Below are 23,545 nucleotides of genomic sequence, written 5' to 3'. Positions count from 1 at the left end.
TTACTATCATCCATATTGGTAGCTTTAATTCATATCGTGTTGTTCAGATGAAAGAGTTTTGCTTACTATTGCTATACCCACATGTCAGTTCTGAGAAAACACAGAAACACCGTTAAAATTCTTTCTCCACTAAAGTGATGAGTGTAGTTATTCTCCTAGCTGTTACAATCAAGGGCAAAGGCATCCATGCAAAGGAGAACTGAGGTTGAACAGAGGACATGAATTTTTGACAGTGGAGTGTTTTTTCAAATAAAACATGGCAAGCTGCTCACTTACTTTCATCTCAGAAATTCATGAAAAAAGTAATTCTAAAACAGCTGGGTGATCATCTGCAGAGGAATGGTTTATTTGAGGAGTTTCAGTCAGGGTTTAGAGTGCAGCACAGCACAGAAACGGCACCAGTGAAAGTTATGAATGATCTTCTTATGACCTCTGACTGTGGACTCATCTCTATGATCGTTTTGCTAGATCTCAGTGCAGCGTTGACCACAATATTTTACTACAGAGATTAGAACATAACTTTGGTTTTAAATGAATAATAAATAAACTGCACCGGTTTGAATTGTTTGTATCTAATAGACTTCAGTTTGTTCATGTAAATGGGAAATCTCCATGACTAACATCAAAGTTAGTCATGGAGTTCCACAGGGTTCTGTGCTGAGACCAATACTTTTTACATTATAATTGCATCGCTTAGGCAATACTATTAGAAAACGCTAATAGTACTGCATTGCATATTGCAGGTGATACCCAGCTTTATTTATTCATGAAGCCAGATGATACAAATAAGCTAGTTAAACTACAGGCATGTCTTAAAGACATAAAGACTTGGATGACCTCTAATTTCCTGCTTCTAAATTCAGACAAAACTGAGGTTATCGCAGCGGTCCCCAACCTTTTTTTGCGCCACGGACCGGTTTAATATCAGACAATATTTTCACGGACTGGCCTTTAAGGTGTCGCGGATAAATACAACAAAATAAAATGATACGACCAAGACAAAAACGGTGTTATTTTGTAAATATAATAATAAACACGAATTCACTGTGTAATTGTGTAATTTTATTAGCAGCATTGTCCTGAAATGAGTCAACAAAATTGAGAGTAACATCCTCCTCTCTGCCCCTTAATGCTCTCTGGTCACTATGGTAACGTGTAAGCATCTCTTTCAAAATAAGACGCACAACTACAACGCGGGAAAAGACCCAGGGAAATGGAGTTAATGATAAAAACCCTGAAAACCATAAATTTCACACTGGAGCTTCAACTCTAGTGGTCCCCCCGGGGGTTGACCAGGTCCGGGTTGGGGGCCGCTAGGTTATTGTACTTGACCATCTTATAAAGATGGTGTCTAGCCCAATACTTTGTCTTGATAGCATTATCGTGTCATCCAGTAGCTATGTGAAGAGTCATTTTTTACCATAATATGTCCTTCAGAAAGGAAATGATACAAATATGTAGGACTTTCATTTACACAATATCTCTTTGGATTAGCAACATCCTGTCTCAAATTTTGTCTCAAAATCCTGTCTTGAATAATCAGGCCCCATCTTACCTTAAAGACTCCACAGTATCACCCCAATAGTGTACTTTGCTGTCAGACTGCTTTTGCTTTTGGTTCTTAGAGTTTCCTAAAGTAGAATAGGAGGCATATATTACACAAATATTAGTTTACACAGTTTATGTTTATGTCTGAGCCACTTAGGACTGCATGATGAATTTTTAAAGGTGAATAATGTTAATGAAAATGTCGACAGGTAGAATGACACCCGAATAGCACATTAAAGGACCCTAAACCAATCTGTTAGAGGCTTGGACCAAACATAGGGTTGATATTTCCCTACTTGATTCCCTCCATTCTTTCGAACCAAAAACATCTTTTTTCCTTCTGTGCATTTGTTCTGCACCTACAAACAAAATCTTCCCTCTCTGTCAGTTTTTCCTAATGGTTGGTTCCTGATGTTTAGGCAAGCTGTGAACAAAAGGGACTGTCAGATGCATCCTTGATTACACGGACACCAATGTTGTGGTTTATTCTGCAGCAGATGAATGTTGTCAGGTAACTGCCGTGTTGGCAGTGGCACCCAGGCTTTTTATCCAATTTCTCTATAGGGGAGAGCAGACAGTGAAGAGTGATAGAAAATACAAAAATAAAACCAACACAAGAAGCAAACACAAAGAGACGGACTCATCATTTGCAGCGCACACCACTGCTGTTTGCGCCTCATCTGTCTGTGCTGCCAAACGAACCTGCGTTGTAGCCTTCAGGACAACACAGTCATTTCTCTGCCACCCCTTCCTCCTCTGTGCTCGCAAGTGGTTCGCTTGTGTGCACATCAGAGGCAGGCCGTTTTGTGTGCATGTCGAGGCTTGTACTGAGCAAGGGGCACTGCGGATGCTCACAAATGCTCTGGAGATTTAGGAATTAGAGCAAGTCCAGGACTTCAAAGGCTCAGTTGGGAACAGGCATTCAAATCACGATCAATGCCGTGAAATAACAGGAACCGAACTGTTTAAATATTCTTTGGTGAGGAATAAACATCTACAGAATGGGTTATTGTTTTATCAAAATTATACCTTTGCTTCACCTTGGCCATCAGTCGTCTCTCATCTTGATAAGCGTTGTTATTAACCCATAAATAAAGGGTCATCCTGCTATTACTCACAATAGTATTTAACAAATGCAAGTACTTCACACAAAATAAATGGATTTTCTGTATTTGGTAAAACTAACACATAGCATCATCATTATCTTACATTTATTTCTGCTTGAGATTTACAAAAATCTTTTTGCTTTGTTTTTTCAGTGGATCTATTACGTTCATTCCCAACGTTTTGTTTTGTGTCGGACTCTAATTTTCAAAATAAACCTTGTTTATTTCACACTGGGTGTTGGTGCAGCTCCCCAATCCGTCCACTGCCTGTAACAAGCTGTTATATAGAGAAGCTTGTTTCCACTGCTAAATATATAAATAAGTACATTTATATTTTGAGGGACATTTTGAGATAATAAAAGTTTGACTTGTCTCTGCTGGGCAGAAATGTGCTTCCACAGTTTTAGCTCGTCTCCCATTAAGGATGCTGTCTTCTGATTGGCTGAGTGGGGTACTGTGCTGACAGTTGATGACTAATATGACCATATTAGGGATAACTGTTCTTTACTGCATCGTACAGATGCAGGAGTTGAAAATTTGTGTTTAGAGCAGTCTGAAATCTGTCGAATGGCTACAAGTGGGGACATAAACTGACCTCAACATTTGAACTTGGGGTGTATTTAATATAAGCATCCATCATTGCTTAGTGTGTATAGATATTACCCAAAAGAAGGAAAAACACAGTACGTGTAAGAATAACCATAGCTGTTTCTTAATATGTAAAGTAAGTGCAGCTTGTTTATTGATTTTGGTGCAGTTTTTTATGTTCTTCACTTACTTTCTCCTGACATATTCATCGCGTTGAAATAATTAGAATAACTTTTCTTTGTTTTTCTCATGAACCACAAGTCAAATTACATTCTCAATGGAAAAAAAAAATATCTTGATTTCAGATTTTTTTTTTTGGTGATCAGGGCATTTGATGCATTTTCAGAAGTGACATTTTGATACTGAAACAAGAAAAAGTTAATTTCTAGAAATTTAAAATGCATTTCTCTGTTTTTCTCTGACAGGAGGCCAGCTTGTCTGTCTGGATGCTTTTTAGTGACAACACAGCCGCCACTCTGACTTACTTTGATCCCAAAGACTACAACCTCAATGCCTCCACATTGGATGACAAAGTTGTGTCAGTAACCCAGGAGCCTCAGCAACGCTGGCCTGTGGTGGTGGCAGAAGGAGAAGGATCTGGCGAGATGGTGCGTGTGGAGATGACCATCTGTGAGGCCTGCCAGAAGACCAAACGCAAAAGCGTCATCGCATCTGCTGCAGTTTATGTCAAGGTCCGCTTTGGCCCCGAGGAGGACTCTGAGGAAGAGGCGACCACGGAGGGGGAGATTGAGCTGGCACCCGTCACCAGGCGTCCAATCGTCGATCCGAACATTAGTGGACGAATTTATGAGACATCTAACGAGCAGCCTGCCAGTGTTCCCATTGATTACACCAATTTACCTACTATGAGTATCCAAGAGGAACCGACTGAGGGTGAAGAAGAGGAGGAGGAAGACTTTGTGCATTCGTCTCGCAACATGACTGACCTTGAGATTGGCATGTACGCTTTACTGGGAGTCTTCTGCCTGGCCATTTTAGTCTTTCTCATCAACTGCATTGTCTTTGTGCTTAAATACCGCCATAAGCGGATCCCACCTGAGGGTCAGGCCAACATGGATCACTCCCACCACTGGGTGTTCCTGGGAAACGGCCAGCCGCTGAGGGCCCAGTGTGATCTGTCACCACAGCAAGTGGAAAGTCCCACTAACCCTCTGGAGGGCGTACAGACTTGTTGCCACGGGGACCACCACAGCAGTGGCAGTTCCCAGACTAGCGTTCAAAGCCAGGTACACGGAAGGGGCGACGGCAGCTCTGGGGGCTCTACAAAGGAGAACGGCGAGGATGCCAGTTCACCCACCTCTAAGCGCAAGCGAGTCAAGTTCACCACTTTTACCACCCTTCCCACAGAGGAGCTGCCCTATAACTCCATCCCGATAGCAGATGAAGAGGACATTCAGTGGGTTTGCCAGGATATGGGCTTTCAAGACCCAGAGGAACTGCACGATTACATGCGCAGAATAAAAGAAATAGCCTGAGATACGAGGTGCAGCGTCGAGCCCCACTCTCGGCTTTCTAAGAAGAACGTTCCTTTCTATTTTTCTCTTTTACACCTAAGTGAAAGATAATTTTTTCACAGACTAAAAGGTCAACTGTTGTTTTGGTTAGTTTCTTTTAGTTTGCACAGTGCTGTAATCTCATACACGCTCACACAGAGGAGGACGCGAGGAAGCCAAAGACCTGACCAGAGGATCTCGATTGCTAGAGAAATCTGTAAATCTTGGCTTTTGCAAACCTGTTTCACTGGGAAGCCGAGCCATGGGCGACGAGAGAGCTGCTGCGGCTCTCTTATTTTCAGGATCTGATTTCAATGAAAGCCTGATACGGACAGGTGTATGGTACCGGTCGTGGCTCGGTGGGACTCTGCAGTACTGTACCTATTCCAAACAAAGAGGCCTTTGATGAGTAAATAACTGTCAAAGACTCTCATGAAAGCTATGTTTTAAAAAAAATCATATTTTTTCTTTTGTTTTTTTGTTTTTCGCCAAAGTAGGAAAAGCGTTCTTTTAACGGTAAAACGTTCTTCATAGTTGTTGTTGGTGCGGCACACTCATGATTTGTACTCATGTTCATTCCTTACATTTTTCTACATTTCATAGGTAGTCAAAAGCAGTGCCCTACTACTACTAGTCCTCATGGTCCTGAACAAATCTTAATGCCTTATAATAAAAAAAATGGTCACAGTTCACTCGTATATCAGCGCGGACACCCTGTTTTCTCACGACGGCTAGAGCCAGTGTAGTAAGAGCTACTATGTAAAATACTACGACTGCTCTCCAGCATGAGGAATAAATACAAAGAGCTTGTGCATTGCGAGGATCTCTAACAGTCTTTGCATGGAAGGGGATCGTGAGGCACAATCAGCAACTTTTTTTCCAAATTTGTAAATGTTTATATTGTAATTATATAATCATTCATACACATAACTAAACTGAATATGTTATCATGCATTACACGCATGCCATGCCATTCCAGGCCAGGCTTACATACATGCAGACATTCCTCTCTAGTATATGTATATATTGCATCGAGCTGGAGCCAGTTCCAGCTCGAACATTCGACAAGCTGCTTACTCCAAGGTATACGAGTGGAAGCTGGTTGAAGTCTTGAATATTTTATAGTCTTGTGGTGGGCTGAAGGTTCCCCTCGGTAATGTTACAACAGAACTGTAGATTTTTATTAAATGGTATCACATCTGACTGTTGAACGAGGGGACTTGCTATGCATCAGACTTGTAATAGATTCTAATCTTTTGATGATTTACTTCCCTTCCCCAAGTTTGGCTGGCCCTCCAGCCTTTTGGAAAAATAATAAAAAGAATAACTTCTAATGGAAACATTCTCACTGAGCACAAGATCCTCTAAACTCTGCAGGAAACGCCATCCATCCTTAAAGAAGGTTACGGAATAAATCATTGATTCTCTTCCATCATTTAAGTCATGACCATCTCATGCTGTCACACTGTTTTCAGACACACCTTTATGTGGGCCCTGTTTCGATTCTCTATTCCGGTGAACTTGTGTGTAGAGGTCACAAATTTACTTCAAATATGAACGGTGCCAGAGCGTAGTAGCTTTTGCGGGGAAAATGCTAAATGTGCTTCTGTTACTCCAGCTGTGAGGATGATATGGGTGCGGGTGTGAGATCATGTAAATGTACCTCAGGCTTTACTGACAAATCAAAGCGGTTGAAATCAACACAGCCTAAGTGTTGTTGTGCAGAAGTGTTAATTGCTGTCTTTTAAATGTTTACTGACGTGGCTTTCAGGTAAGCTCAAGCAGAAAAAATGAAAGCTCTGGAGAGTTAAGCGTAAAATATCTGAAGACTGAAAACGTCGCCAGGCAGAAAGATGCATAGTAACCAGGAGCAGGGCTGATAGTATTTTTAATTACGCTTGCCCTGTTAGCTTGTCTGCTTTATAGTACTTAGAGAGAATAACTAGAGACGACTTTAAAGGTTGATGTTATTCCAGCTCTGATCTCACATAAAATAAGTTCTTTTCAGGACTAATGAGACAAGCAGATTTGAAAAATGGCTTTCCATGTAACTCTGCTTAACTTCTGTAGTGTGCATCTAAGGGCTTGGAGTTTTCTTTTGTGTTCACTGTCTAATTTGGATCCTGCAAATAAGCAAACAAATGTGACATGCTTCTTTTTGTGACTCTATTTGTCACTCAAAATGTATTTTGTTGCCATTTTACCGCCTTTAAGACCCTGGAAAGGGTCTGGGTAAAGACCCAATCCAGAATTCCTCTCACTGTGGCAGCTGTTATGCAATACCAGCTTCTTCAGATGAAAATATAGAATTAAAGACATACTTTATCTGTACTTTAAAAATTTCACTGATTGACAATCTGAAGACACGGTCACTCGTAGCAAATACAAAAGCTGTTACTTTATTTCCCATTGGAAAACCACATGTTTCAACACTCAATGTGACTACCTACCAGCAGCTGGATTAATCCTTTCAAGGGGCCAGTTCACCGCAAAATAAATACAAAGACATATTTTAAAATATATGGTATGTGGTATTTCCAGGTATAGAGGTATCAGCAGGAGCATTGTTCTCCTTCTCTTGAATATAATGAAACCAGATGGCTCTTGTCTTGAGGCGCTCAAGGTTGTTAAAACCTCAACAGCAATGTCTGTTTCAGAAATCCTGAACCAGTTCCTTGAAAAAACCTCTACAAACCTCGCTTGGAGCGATTTCTTCTTTCTACTGTCTGCAAACACTAAAAACGAAGCGTGCAGCTTGTTAACATTGCAGCTCAGCTGTAAATGAAGGCTTGACGCTATTTATGTTGTTTACATGATGTCACTCTGTCACTAGGGTGTGCATCGTGTCATGGGTAGATTGATGCTTTCTCCTGCACTGTGTTATGGTTGGAGGGTGTAGTTGGGTGAAGAGAAAATAGTTCCTGCTGTACATGTAAGTGCTCACCACAAGGTTTGTGGATCGCTTTGTGTAATCAGGTCATGATCTATGTGATGAGAGCTTTTTTTTTTTCTATAAAACTGGGAAAATCCCAAAAAAATGACATGATTAAATATCACTACAACCCAGAGGTTTAGTGTAGGGTGAACTGTCCCTTTAATTCTTGTCTGAAAGTGGGCGTGAGATTATTTCTCATCACTAAACTGTACTTTTCCATATATTACTTGTATATAGACCCACAGCTGATCTACATAAATCCTGGATTGGGACTTTAAGGGTTTGATTTGCTGCATGCCCTCTCTGTGTTCCATGTGGTTGAAAAGAATAATGACCAATTCTGGTTTTAATAATTTTTAAATCTGTGTTATCGGCTACAAACGAGACGACGGTCCAAGCCCGACCTCCTTCAGCTACGACATCGACATGTTTTCCTGTGAACTAGAGAGAAAAATCAGTTTGAGTTTTGACTTCAAATGACGGTCTCTCAGGATGAATGTAGAATTCCTAACTAAGCCTGGTTCTTTTGTGATTAGTGTTAACCTGGTTAGTCTGATCTGGTGACTTTACAGATTAAGTGTCTAATAGCAGCTTCGGTTTTCACACGTTTCTTCCCCTCCTCGCTGACGTACTCACACAGTATTTAATACGTTATTTTTATTATGATTTTTACATCCTCCAGTCCCTTCCTGCTTTGGCAAAGTGTAGATATTGCTCATTTTGTATCTTCTTCAAGCTGCTAATAGAAACTTAGACTGCTTATAACATGTAAATGAAGATTTTGAATTGTATCCCCACCCTCACCCCCGCCCATGGTGAAATGTGCACAACGTGCACGGCTCGGTTGGCTGTGCCAAGTAACCACCACACTGACTATAATATTGTAATGTACAGAGCACTGTTAAATTTCCTGTATTCTCTTGAAAGCAAACCCTTGTATTTTCCCGTTATATGTAAAGTACTAAAGAAAATGCAATACACAAATGGCAGTGTCGTCTTTACTTTGCTTTCCATTGTTAACACGAGTGGGAATTTTTTCATCATCTTACATGTTTTTGGCACGATGTGTGCTCCGTGTCAGCGTGAGTTATGTCAAGAATTCAGCCTCAGTAGCTTCATATATGAAGGGACGCTCTGACCTTGAAGGATTTTGGCTCATTGGGTGCCTAATATCTCACAGGGGGACCTGATTTATACAGCATGTGAAAGTAATGGTGTTACGCACTTTTTTGGAAGTTATCATTTGTTTATGCCGATTTAAAATTCAAACCTCTTTTTATCTTACGGGTAACAGATCCATTCAAGGGCAAGGATGTGGAGACAAAAGACGAGGTTAATTTAAAGCGACTGCTCTTTTCTTTGCGGTTTTTGTATTTTAATGATGCATCGTCTCCTAGTGCGCGTCTGCCCGTGTGTCCCTGATACAGAGTCCAGCTTATACTTGAAGGTTATATATCAGTGCTTTTCACCCTGCCCTCAGCTGTGTGCATCTCCCGCAGCAGCAAGAAGCTTCTGCAGAGGTGGGTATAGAAACCTACTGTAGTGTGTTTCGTCTCATCCAGCGGCTCCCATCCATTAAAATCCATACTTGGAGGTGTTTACTCAAAGTCTGGAGTGTTTACTCCTTTAGTTCACTTCACTTGGGCAGCTGAGATCAAAGCCCTTTGAACTCAGGTGAGACGCAGGTCGTTAGAGAGCAGTAAGTGGGGTTTTGGAACTTGGGATATGGATGCTGACTTCGGATCGTTGGAAGCAAACGAATGCACGATACAGCGGAATACGCTCCACACTAAATGGATCTTTATATATCTGAGTCATACCAAATATTTTCAGCTGCTACTGCTGATCAAATATGAGTCAGTTGTGTCTGGTTCTGGGTTTTCTTTTAGGTGTAGGTGTGAAAAATGTATAAAAATCTATATAGAGAGAAAAGTGTGTATCAAAGTATGCCGATTCAAATGGTTGATTAGCTGGAGTTTATGAGCTCTTATGCATCCAAAGCTTAAATTGTCCTCATATGCGTTTCATTTTAGGATCAGCTTTAACATCTCTGAAGGACTTTTATTACAAATAAACTGTGTTTACATTGATCTGATTCACACAGCACAAACATTTGTCACATCAAGTGATGCCACAATAATAAAACGACGGGTCGTGTTTATCGTCATCCCATTTGCACCTTCTCCAGATTCTCATAACAGATTCAAAGGAACCTCTTACAAAGCATAAATACATTTTTAAGGAGAAAACGCAGCCCACTCTCGGAGGTGCTGCCACACTGAATCCATTTGCGTCTATGAGACTGAGTGCCCGAGGCGTCTGGGCTCTGGTGAGCAGTGGCCTCTCTGCAGCTGTCAGCAGCTTCTATAATCGTCCACCATACAGTGCGGGGCAATATGTGTTAACTTGCTGTATCTCACCTTTTGGTGATTGAAATCTATTATGTGTTTATAATAAAAATAGCATGAAGTACTATTAATACACATCTGACGCACCCCAGACATGGAAAATGTGACAAAGAAAATTAATCTGCTTTTCACTTAAATAATAGAAAGCTTTACCCGAGAGTCCTGTGGAAAAATGAGCATACCCACGATTCAGTACCTTCTAGAACCACACTTAGCAATAACATCAAGTAATTGTTTACTGTATGACTTTATCAGTCTCTAATGTTGTTGTGGACGAACTTTGGCCCACTTTGCTTTATAATGTTACTGCAGCTCATGCATTTATATATAACCTTCCACAGGTTTTCAATCGGGTTGAGGTCTGGAGTCCCATGGCTGAGGAACAAGCCCAAATCGTCGCCACACCACCACCATGCTTCACAGTTGGCATAATACAAGTGCATTATTCTTGCAGTTTTTCAAATCTTTAGCCATGCTGCCATGTTCTTTTTAGAAAGAAGAGGCTTTCTTCATACAAGCCACACTTATTCAGGCTTTTTCTAACAGACCGTTGTGAACTTTAACATTTAACATGCTAACTGAGGGCTTAGGTGTAGCTCTACATGGTCTGACCGTGGGGTGAATTTGTTAGAACATCCGCTGCTGAAAAGATTATGGCACCTTGTTAACACACACCTGAATGCTTCAGAGCAGCAACCTGCCAACATTTTTATTTTATAGAGGTGCTCATGCTTACTCATGATCACCTGATCAGGTGCATTTGATCAGTGGCTCTATTTACGCTCTTAATTCCCAGGGAAGCAGGAAGGGTGTGCTTTTTTGCAGGCTTGCATAGAGTCCTGTGGAAACTGTCTTGTTCACATGACTGTATATAGCAATGATGCTCAAATAAATCATTGCCAAAGTTTCAAATCATCAGTGTAAATAATCCCTGTGAGGCCTTCCGGCTGCTCAGTTTTGGATTTGTATAATTTCACCGAGAGCCAGTTTCCCCAACATGGTCATGTTGGGCACACAGCTCTGGCTGTGAGCACACAAGCTCCACCGATTGGTTGCTCAAATCTTTTGCCTGCACTCAGAAGAAAGCTGGGTGAGAGGGAGAAGGTTAAATCAGACCGAGGATGAAATAAGGGGCTGCAGGAAGGCTCAAGATGAAATAAATAAGAATTATTTTGAAGCATGACTCATGAAAAGCTACTTTAGTCCAAGAATACAAATACGGAGCTGGAAATGAACAGAGCACGTCCACTTTAAATAGTTCATCATCAACAATATGATGCTAACTCCTCAGCCTTTTTTAACAAACTGCAACAGTTTTGTAATATTCTTCTTTTTCACTGCCAGCAAATTGTTTTATACAACACATGAAGTGATCGTAAGAATTACTTCCTATTTTTCACCATGATGGTGATGGTGATGGATTGTTGCAGCATTAAACGTCAGTAAATCATGTTCTTGGGGTTAAATAACACATCCCCTCTATTTATTTATTTATTACTGAGTCAGTCACACATAAGTACTTAATGCCAGGTAAGTACACTATTTGCTGTTTTTGAGTAAAATTGGACAAAAAACTGTCATCGTTACCTCTAGGAAAAATAAAGCTACATATTTTGTGACTGAGAGCTGTAGGTAAGCAGGAAATGATATTATTCATGTGTGTTTTTACTATTTTTTTCAGAATTTACAGTCAGTCAGGAGAAATATGGCAGCACAGTCTCTCAAAATATCTTTGCACATACATGCGTTTTCAGATTTCAGCTTTAAGTAATGAGTTTAATGACGTGCACTTCAGACTAATAAACAATCTCCATAGTGAGGATGTCTACAGTTTCACTTCCTGCATTAACAGTCTGGATGCAGCTTTCAAATGGTCCGGCCATACTTACAGGCTATGGTATGATATAATGCTAATATATGGAAAAATGTACAGCGCACATTTATGCCATTTTGTCATCCGATTCTCTGCTGGAAATCTAATTTAGCAAAATTACGCACTTGATGCACAGACAAAGAGTACAAGTGCACCTCTGGCAATAACAGGACTTCTTTGTCTAACTTATTATTTTTCTGATGTGGCACGACTGGCGTTTCAGCAGTCGAGTAAATTTAGCTCAGTGGTAATTTGGTTCAGCGTGGAGTGCAGAGTTGACTCAAAGTGAAATCAATCTGCAGCCCCGCTGTGACTATACCAGCCATTTATGCCTTATCTAACCTGTAATAAAGGTTCAGTTCTGCACTGGGGGTGCCAGAGTACCAGAATTCACACCAGACCTCTAAGGAGGAATCCCACTGCCGAAGAAAAATGTATGATATCCGCAGTGCACTAATGCAGCACTTAAATACTTTGACTTTGGTTTAATTACAGCTATTTTCTTTATATTTTACAGATAGATTGATGGGAGGAAAAGGGGGGGAAATGTGAATTTCTGTAGCTGGTGTTGCAGCTATATTTGTGGCCCAGTTTTTGTGTTTTGTAATGGCTTTGTTATTTTCTTGCTGTGGATAACAGACCAGTCATAGACACTATGATCTCATGTCAAGATATTTCCAGAGTGGCTAGAATGAAACCTGACAGCAGAAATATCTTTAACTATATAAACCATCAACGGCAAATGTCAGATTTTGGTGTCAGTCCTTCCGAATCAAAGACACGGGCTTCTTTCTAGACAATTTTCAAAGAGGTTCAGCAACCATACAGGGAGAAATCCATCACAGGAGAGGCGGAGATAATAACTTCACACTGACAGCTGCCTCTATAGACTAGAAATACAATGCTGAGACAAGACATGTTGCATTTTACATAATAGGCGAGCGCCACAACTCATTATGTAACTGGTGAAACTATTGATGTGGCTTTGCTGTTCCTCGTCTCCTCTGGAGAGATGACAGTAAAACATCACAACCTGAAATGGACCCGAGAGAACATTTTTATTCCCTTCAATTATAACTCCTTTTGTGCAATATACAATGCAAGTTAATGGAAGTTGTGTGTCTGGTGCTTTTTAATGTTTCCGCTACTCTCAACTAGCTCCTTTTGGAAAAAAAACAACCGTTTTCTTATTAGTAGATCATGTTTGGTAGCCAGTTCTCATGAAGTGGTATAAGACAGATCAAAGTGCTGCAAGATTTGTGGACTGACCAGTTCAAAGCACATTGGTGTAATTATCCCACAACAGTAAAAGACAAATATGAAAATGCAGAAGAACTAACGGATACGTGATTTCCTGTTTTCTTTCCTGACATTTCCCAAATGTCTGCACCGTCAAAGTGATAAAATATTTTAGTTTATATTGATAAACAGTGATCATACCATTAGTGATAAAAAGTTCACGAGGATTAATTTGCATCTGTCTCGAGCGACACCTTGTTTGTGTTTTGCTATTTTGCTGTACGATTTTACGAAGCTACGTTTATTCTAACACACTGTGAACTATGTTAAGAAAGCTTTCTTGTAATTTCTTTAAGTAGTCTTCTTGAAGGACATTCAAAGCTTATCTGTGGATCTTTGCTGCCTTTTGTTCCATTCTCTGTCAAGATTATCCCAAACTACTTCGATGTTGTTGAGGTCCAGGCTCTGGGGAAGCTACTCCATGACTGATGGGGTTCCATTGTGTGTTTTTCTATCCGAGTATGCTTTGACTGCTCTGGCAGTATGTTTTGAATCATCGTTCTTGTCACAGAACAGGTGTGGGTGTGTTGGGCCCAAATGCAGGACTCGTGAGACAGGATATAAACTCAAAAGAGCAGCTTTAATCTGGAATTCTCTTTCAAAGTAACACAATACAAAACCAGGCAGAGCTGGAGCCAGAAAAGCAAAAACTTAGAGACAAAGGGAAACCACACAACAAGGGAGCATATAGAGGGAGCATATAGCACGAGGGAGGACATGACAAAAAACTGGGGAAAACTGAGGGCTAAAGTACACAAATGAGGCAGTAAGGAAGCAGGGAAACAACCGGTGAAATCAAGACAGGTGAACAGAATCTAACTAATGATACAAATGGATACACAACTATACACAACGCACATGAGAAAAGAGACTAACACACATTTTTGTTATTACCATTTTTATTATTACAAGACATGATTTAGAGTATAGACCTGTCTAGTGGATGGTTGTGGCTATTGATGAAGTAGCCACATCCATTAAATACATGTATTTAATGGTTGCAGCTTGCTAGCCAAGCATTCTAAAGTATAGTGATAACCAGTGTTGATCAAGTTAATTAGTAACTGATTACTTCTCCAAAAAAGTAATCCTATTACTTAAAAAAAAAAGCAATAGACCTTTCAGTCCAATTCTATTTTTTCTGCATAATCCATCATATAAAATTGAATCTAATGAAAAAGTCTCTCTTTAAAACTTGTTTTATTAGTTTTTAATCTTTTAACTTTATGCACATTGCATCAAGCAAAAATTTATTATCATGCAACTGTCTTTGACTTAAAGAAGTTTGTTTCACATTTAAACCGATTGTCTGCATATTCGAGCATATAAAATAAAATAATTAGAGTGTGTTTACACTCACTCTTTCAAATAGATGCAAGTAAAACAGCAGAAAATAAATAAAATCAAAAAATTCAGCAGCACTAAGTCCTGTTGCTCTTAAATCTATCTTCACCTGTTTAGCAGGAGTGGAGCAGGTGGAGGTTTGCCCGGTGCAGCAGCGGTCATGTCAGTGGGAGGATCCGGGGTTTCTCTGTGAATTTCACATTCCCGTGGCAGTGTGCTAAATTGCTTGCTCAGAAGTTTAGGGGTTTTTTTGCTGTTACAGTAACGCGTTACTCCCCATCTCTGGTGACAACTCAGCCTTTTATGCTCTCATCCAAACGTAGTCACTTCTGGCTCCAATAAACCAATGTGACATGTTGAGGTTTCAAAAAATGTGGATTTTAGAGAACTATAACTGCGGCCACCATTCTGGAAGCACTAATGATTTCCACGTCCTTCCCATATTTGTCATATTTACTGAAGACCTTGAAATTGATCAAATCAAACTCTGCACTCTTCCATCCATCCCTGTGTACTTAAAACCACAATTAGATATTTCGTGCAGCTTTGACACAGACATATTGCACTTTAGGTAACAGACATGATTCACAGCTTTAAGTACTGTGAAATCATTAGCTGCTGTGAAGCAAGTGTGTCCTCCCACTACTTAACTTGCAGAACTCCAGCATGCATTACCTTTTTTTTTCTTAATCTGAGGGATTGGCTCTGCAGACCGAGCGCACCTTCCAGCTTCCTGGTCTTTTTGTTTTTTTTAATTCCTCTGTCTGGGTGTTTGTTTGTTTCTTTGTCTTTTGGGGATTGTTTTGTTTCATAAGGGGGGGGGGGGGGGGGGTCGTTTTTGCTACCAAGGACAACAAAACCACTTTTCATCACGCTGGGGAAGACGGCTTTTAAAACTTTTATTGAGGCTCAAGGTATGCCTTTGTAAGCATGTCATGTCTTCAGCCTTGGTTATTAAAAGCTTAGTAAATTGAGGGGATTGGAAGCTCACCTATGGGAAGAGTTTCAAGGCTTTCTTGTGTGTGGAATCATATATGCTCTTAAAGATTTAAAAATCATAAAGACAAACACTACAGCTGTTATAGATCTGGTTTTCATTCAAGCGACTTTATTACTTTTACTGAAATTGCAAAGCAGGCTTGGAGACCTCAACTATACGGCACACAAAACAAGCATTTCTATTCTATTTATTTTAATGAAATACCAAATTAAATATTTAATTATTCTTTCACAAACACAAATTGTCATTTTTTTTGTTTTTTTTGTCTGGAATCATAACTTAGATGACAAGGTTCAGTTATTATTTGCTGGAGCTTGCATGCACAACAATAACAGTGTTGACAGCTCATACCATCACATCCTGACATACATCCTGAGTCACTCAGTTTCAGGGCATTTCTCAGTGACCAGTAGCGCACACTGATTGTTCAAGCGTATGTGTGAGGAAGTCTGTTGGGCTCCTCGTGCGTTTTTAGAAAACAACAGTCAGTGCGCAATAAGATCTCACTGATACCTGATATAATCTGCACTTGTATATTTAGACTGTTGCTCACTGCTATGTTAGCAGACACTCTGAGCAAATGCCACCCCAAAACACCTTCTAGGCATCATCCCTGCGGTGACCTAACCTCAGGGATGATGCTCTTTTCCAGCTGCAAAAGGGCTAACACATTCTGCTGGAAAATGAGAATCGTATTTAGACATTTATATATGTGACATTTAATAACGGTAGGGGAAATAATTATTTGAGCTCCTGCTGAATTTATAAGCTGACTTCCAAAGAAATGAACAATCTCTAATTTTTATGGAAGTTTTATTTTAATGGCGAGAGACAGAATCAATCAAAAACCCAGAAAAAACACATTACATTAAAGTTATAAATTGATTTGGATATCATTGAATGAAATAAGTAATTCTGGTTCCCACAGATGGCCGTGTGCCCATGCTGCAGTCAATCACTAAAATCAATAAATTACACATATTCCCTGTCCACAGAATCAATGTCACCATTCTAACCTCTCCACCACCACGGAAAAGACCGAAGAGCTCGCAAAGGGACGTCAGGGACTGGACTGTCAACCTGCACAAGACCATCAGCGAGAAGCTTGGTGAGAAGGTGCCATTCCCTGATGCTGTTTAGCAAGAAATGAAAGAAAAATTAAATTACCATCAATTGCCCTCCATGTGGACCTCATGTGCTGAAACCACATGGAAAGATCTTGTTAATGGTCTGAAGAAAGTTGGGATCACAGTCACCAAAAACACCATTGGTAACACACTACGCATAAAGGACTGAAATCTTGCAACATCCGTATGGTCTCTCTGTCCAAGACGGCACATGTACAGAACCACTGTTTGCCAAAGAACACCATCCCCACAGTTAAGCATGGAGGTAGAAGCATTATGCTTTAGGGCTGTTATGCCAGGGCAAGAAAAGAGCATCTAAATAAGAGGCAAGAAGTCAGTGAGTGGCCTAGCTAATCTTCAGACCTTAGTCCTGTAGAAAATAAGTGGAGGGAGCAAACCTAAGGAATATACAGTGTCTTTTAGTGATGGGTCGGTCGCGAACGAAATGGCTCTCAGAGCCAGATCTTTGAAGTGAACGATGCGAGCCGGCTGTGGGTTGTTGTTGTTGTTGTTTTTTTTCTCCTGCCCTCTCTTTCACTTTTTTCCGGTTCACGCTGCAAGTCACCCTTGTGTTTGCGCTGAGCAGAGACGGCACATTGGAAAGGTACAGTAAAGAAAATGAGTGACACCAAGAAAAGAAGCAAAGTCTGGAGCCATTTCAATCTTATTGACAAAACAAAGGCAGAGTGTAGCGTCTACAAGAAAAGGATATCATATAGAGCCGGCTCCACAAACAACATGCACAGGCACCTAAGAACTGTCCACCCATCAGTGCAATGGGAAGATAAAACACAGTCAGTTGAGTGTGATATTAATATTTCTAAATGCCAACCTTTCCCTTAATTAAAGATCTGGGCGTTTCCCCCCCCCCCCCCCCCCCTTTTTTTTAATTTAATTTATATTTTATTGTGTTGTGGTTTGCAGCGTTTTGTGTTGTTTCACTTTAAATTTGTTTAAAAGGAAAAAGCTGAAAATGTAAGTAGTTAAAAGTTGAAATGTATGAAATGTAAATAGTTGGATTCTGTATTTTATAATTTATTTATTAAATTTTATGTGGAGTGAATAAATAAAAGTATATTCACAGTGGCCCCTAGAGACAAAGTACGTACACACTCCAAAACACATACAAACTCCAAAACACAACGGAAGTGCTCCAGGATGCTAGGGGCCGTGTTGAGCTTTTGTTACCTAGTGGCTACACAAGGCAGGAAGTACCAACAATCAGATTGGGTGTGTGGTAATAACAGGTAATTGAAGTTGTTTTTTTTTTTAATTATTTGAATATAAATATATATATTAGGGGTGCAACAATACTGTATAGATATTGAACCGTTCGATACAGTGCTTTCGGTTCGGTACGCATATGTAATGAACAATAAAAATGTTTAATTTATTTTATCAACTTTCCTTCTGACGATGCTGTCTGTGTTGAGCGCTCAGTGGATCTGCGCTCGACAGTGCAGCCTAGGCGGAGTAGTCGAACGCAGATTCACTGAGCGCAGGGCAAGCTAGCGAGACAGAAGTTAAGCTCTCCTTGCAACATGGCAAATTGAACCTCCCCCACCCTCATTCAGATCTGGCGTTTGGAACTATTTTGGTCTTCATGTGACGTATGACCCTGAAGGTAAGCGAGTCATGGACTAAAGTAAAACAGTATGTTGGATGTGCCACGCAATGCTCAATTACATTGGTGGGAACTAGTGCGTTAGCGCAGTTAGCTCGTTAATGTGTTGACATCGTCCAGCCCCACGGGGCGATCCGTGGTAGCTCGTTAACGGAGATTTGCCGTGTTGTGGCGTTAACGTCACTTCAACGAGATTAACGCTGACAGCACTAGTGGGAACAAAATGAATATGACTGCACATTTACTCCGACATCATCCTAGTGCAAAGACAAGTGGAAGCAGACAAAAACAACAAGCACGCATGCTACAAACTTTACCCGAGTCATTTAGACAGCCGTTAGCACATGATTCTCCTTATGGGGACCTGATATGTTTAATGTGCTGCTGAGAATATAGCCCAGAAGAAGCGGATAGTATAGCTTTTATTTTGGAAAGAGCCATTTCTCTGTAATAAACTCTCTTTTACAAAGAGGAGTGATTTCTCGATCAGATAGATTTATTTTTTTTATTACTTTGTTGTTTCAGCAACATTAAATTTAAAAACTGTACTTTTTAGTTAAAATATATATTTATAATTTTAATAAATGACAAATTAAAAAGGCATGAACATTTTTTTGTATCGAAAAAATATCGAACCGTGACACCAAAGAACCGAACCGTGAATTTTGTGTATCGTCGCACCCCTAATATATATATATATATATATATATATATATATATATATATATATATATATATATATGTATATGTATATATATATATATATACATGTATATGTATATGTATATGTATATATATACATATATATATACATATACATATACATGTATATATATATATATATATATATATATATATATATATATATATATATATATATATATATATATATATACATATACATATACATATATATGTATATGTATATATATATGTATATATATACATATACATATATATGTATATGTATATATATATGTATATATATACATATACATATATATGTACATGTATATATATATGTATATATATACATATATATGTATATGTATATATATATGTATATATATACATATACATATATATGTATATGTATATATATATGTATATATATACATATACATATATATGTATATGTATATATATATATGTATATGTATATATATATGTATGTATGTATATGAGTGTTTGTGTATTAATACAAAAACAATAGACATATGAATTCAATTGTGTAATTTAAGTGATCTGGGTAGCTCTGTTTTGGAAGTACAGTTAATGCTAGAAATGTGCTTTGGAGTTTGTACGTGTTTCGTCTCTAGGGGCCGCCATAAATATTTATATATAAACATACATAAAGAAAACCACGTTTTTTACATTACTAATTCCTTTTGTGCATAATTTTATATTGTTGTTGATAATTAATTAATTAACTAAAGCAACAAAACAACCCAAAGAGCCGACTCTTTTGAGTGAGCCGAGCCGAAAGAGCTGTTTCTCTAAAAAGAGCCGGAAATCCCATCACTAGTGTCTTTAAAGAGCAGTGTACCAGATCCATAATGTGTGCAAACCTGGTGACCAACTACCACTGTGCTTGCTAAAAAGGGTTTCTCCTGATACTAAGTCATGTTTTGTTTGAGGATAAAATACTTAGTCGCTGATGTGCAAATAAATGAATAACTTTTATGTTGTGCTGTTATTCTGTTTTTTTTTGTCCATCCATCCATCCATTCGCTTCCGCTTATCCTTTTCAGGGTCGCGGGGGGCGCTGGAGCCTATCCCAGCTGTCATAGGGCGAGAGGCGGGGTACACCCTGGACAGGTCGCCAGTCTGTCGCAGGGCCAACACACAGGGACAGACAACCAGTCGCACTCACATTCACTCGCACATTCACACCTAGTGGTAATTTGGATTATCCAATTAACCTATCCCCACAAGTTGCATGTCTTTGGACGGTGGGAGGAAGCCGGAGTACCCGGAGGGAACCCACGCAAACACAGGGAGAACATGCAAACTCCACACAGAAAGATCCCGGCCTGATGGTGGAATTGAACTCAGGACCTTCTTGCTGTGCGGCAACAGTGCTAACCACCGTGCCACCGTGCTGTTTTTTTTTGTTTTGTTTTTTTATGTTTGGTTGATATTGTCTCACTCATTGAACTGAAATGTCTTTCAAAGTGAGCAAACTTACAAATTCAACAGGGTATCAGATAATTACTTCTCTCACTGTACATAAAACACAGCATGAAAGACAGTGATAGGGTTGCAAAGTGGCTTGCGGGTGAGCAGCTGTTGAGGGCAGGCTTAAATAGTAAGGTCTGCATGAGTATAATATTTGCCAATTAGATGTATAGAATAGCTGATTTGACAGGTTTATGGACATGTTCTGCTAAAATAATGCACATTCTTCAGTTCCTGTACCAGTAAAAACACCAGTTAAACTGTGCTGGACTGCTTTTGTGGGTTGCAGCAGCCTGTTGCTCTACTTTATGAAGGATGACAGGTAAAGCCCGCTTTTTAAAAATTATTTCTTGTCTGTTGCCATTGGGTTTTGCAGCAATCTCCGTGTAATGACATGCAAATGCACCACTCAGACAGTGGAAATGTGTTTTTAGTCCATTGCCACCTTCACAGCAGGTCTGGGAAGCTCAGTCTGCTTTGAAGTCTGAGCTGAGCTCCTGATGAGTTCATGTCAAGTCTGCAGAGGCTCCAACGTCACCTACTTAGTGTCATGAATTGCAGAGCGTTGTATCACAGGCAAATGTGGCACTGTATGCTGATTTTTGATGAGAAGAAAAAAGCGATCTGTTTTGATTACTTAAGCGAAATTACATTTATTTGTAAAACATATTTTCTATTGTAGTTATAGTTGATTTTAAGGGATTTAATGTCCGAGCTGCAGTGATGTTAGGAACAAAAGAATACAAACTAAACTGCCTAAAATATAGACACAACACTAACAGTTTTAACATTTTCAGTCATGACCATTGCCCACAAACATGGTGGCGGTCAAGCACACACAGACTTAATAGGAACTGTTGGCAGCCTCTATTAAATGGCTGAGAAAGAGAGGGTTTACAGCCTCCGTGGGAGTCAGCGTCTTGTCAGGGTCCATCGGCAGCAAGCCCTCTGCAAGAAGGTGATAACCCTGAGCCTGTTTCCCAGCCAGCATGTCCAACTTAATCATGAGTAAGAAGAGGAAATGCAACGAAAGCAAATAAACCCTCAACCGCAACAAACCGACCCCATGTTTATGTAATCCACATGACAGCTTGATGAGATAGATTCACGTATATTGGGTGCACTAAAAGTAAACACAAAAAAGTGAAAAGAAAAAATAAAGAAATCAAAAGTTTAAAAAAAATGCTCCACAAACATAATTTCACTAATCTCCTGATTTGACTTCTTTTGTTGCATTCCTCCTTGTAAACACTACCAAAAAAATCTTTTTGAAATGTGCAAATAAATATTGGAAACTCTTTTCAGCATAAGAAAATTGCTTTGTTCTGTGTTTCCACTATTGAGCTCAGATTATCATATGTAAATATTGCACTATAAGCACCTGTCCCTAAAAAGCAACAAGAAGTTGCACACAGGGATAAATATATAGGGTCAAAATTGTAAATCAAAGCTCCATGAAAAAAAAAAGCCTACTCACGTACATTATCCAGAATATTTTCACTCAAAAAAGGTTTATTGGATAAGGTGTTCTTTACACATTCATTAATGTGTAAATAAAGATGAGAAGGACGGGAGGGGGGAAAAATCAATAATAATTTTTTCTATAGCGATATGATTTTATTTTTTTGTCCACCTGTAAATGCCAACAGCAGGCATTATTGTGTATTAAGGAATATATATTTCTTACCCAGTGTGACTGACTGACTGACTGTAAGGTATGTGTGCTATGTTTGAAGCATTTTAAGTTCAGAGGAAGGATGCCGCATCTAACGTCTTCGTTAGATGGGATTACTGACATTACATTAGAAGGTGAAGGGTTAAACAACCACTGCATGCCACCATGCCCTGCTCTGCTTGTATATTAAGGGAGTCCATCATGTTACAAGACTGCCGAAGACATGCTTTACATAATTCATGCTTCATACATGATTCATCCCTACCTGTAAAACTAAGTCCAGTCAGGCTCCCACTGAAAAGAAAACTGTCGCAGTGGTTAGGATGCTTTGAAAAATGCAGATTTTATTAACAAGTTTACATTATAAGATTTTTTCACCTACCCAAGTAGCTGCAAAATGTAAAGTTTCAGCTATGCAGGGTTGAGGCTGTGCTGTGAATTTGTTCTGGGTTATGGAATGCAAAGATAAAGCAGTTCACAAAGACGGTGTCCTTGGGTGTTTCGAAAGGCAACTATAAATAAAACTTTATCCTTAATATTATTGTTATTATTTTTTGTCCGTTCCTGTGGGAGGAGAGAATTTGTTGCAATGGCAAAAGATACATAAATGTGAAAGCATAAAAGAAGAAAACGCAGTGGCAGGTTGTCAGAGAACCTTCACAGAAGTAACAGAAGTACTGTAGTGTACCATAGCACAGCATATATACGCCAGTATATCAATTCAACAGCTAATGTAAATGCTTTCCTTTTTGAATAGTATTATATAAGCTATATTTTCATACGTTATTATTATGTATCCACGTTATCTTCTGCAGTGCTAATCCCACTGTTTTCCAAACCTCAATATGAAACAGACTATGTATAATCGTGACTTTGATTAAGTTTGACAGACTCAGCGCTGCTCTGCTAACGCTACGCCGCAGGTGACTGGGTATGAAGTACTCTCAGAATCCTTCACCTTTGTCTTGCAAGTCATTAAATCCAAAAAAGGCTTAAAAACTTGCCCTTTTTTTTTTTTTAAAGAGAACTACAGGATAACGTAACATCTTCATGGTTGACATTTGCCTTCAGTCTTGATTTTTTTTTGTTTTGTTTCGTTTTGTAATCCACTCCTGAAATGAGCTTCAGTTATTTTTTCCCCATAGTTTTAGATTGTGATTGCTTCCTTACAGATTGCCTGATAGTTGTTGTCTTAACTTTTTCTTTCTTTTCTTTTTTTTTTTTAATAAAAATTGTACATTTTTTTAACACAGTCAGTCCCGAACAAAAGTTTAAGACCACTTGAAAAATGGCAAAAAAATCATATTTTGCATGGTTGGATCTGAA

General features: G+C 39.2%; 1 protein-coding gene across 2 annotated transcripts in view; it reads left to right on the top strand.

Annotated features, from left to right (window-relative positions):
- tmem132e (transmembrane protein 132E) overlaps nt 1-8,675 on the top strand; it is a 442,995-nt gene extending 434,320 nt beyond the window's left edge. For both annotated transcript variants that reach the window (XM_085289808.1, XM_085289807.1), the window contains exon 9: nt 3,668-8,675. In XM_085289808.1, the coding sequence (XP_085145934.1) occupies nt 3,668-4,738 (1,071 nt within the window). In that variant the 3' untranslated portion in view covers nt 4,739-8,675. The remainder of the gene's footprint in view (nt 1-3,667) is intronic.
- Nucleotides 8,676-23,545: the final 14,870 nt, after the last annotated feature.

The sequence above is a fragment of the Mchenga conophoros genome, linkage group LG10 (assembly GCF_057382185.1).
Source record: "Mchenga conophoros isolate Kocher_MC1m ecotype Shallow Benthic linkage group LG10, M_conophoros_male_GT1.1, whole genome shotgun sequence".
Classification (NCBI taxonomy): Eukaryota; Metazoa; Chordata; class Actinopteri; order Cichliformes; family Cichlidae; genus Mchenga; species Mchenga conophoros.
This window is presented reverse-complemented; position numbering and strand designations above follow the sequence as displayed.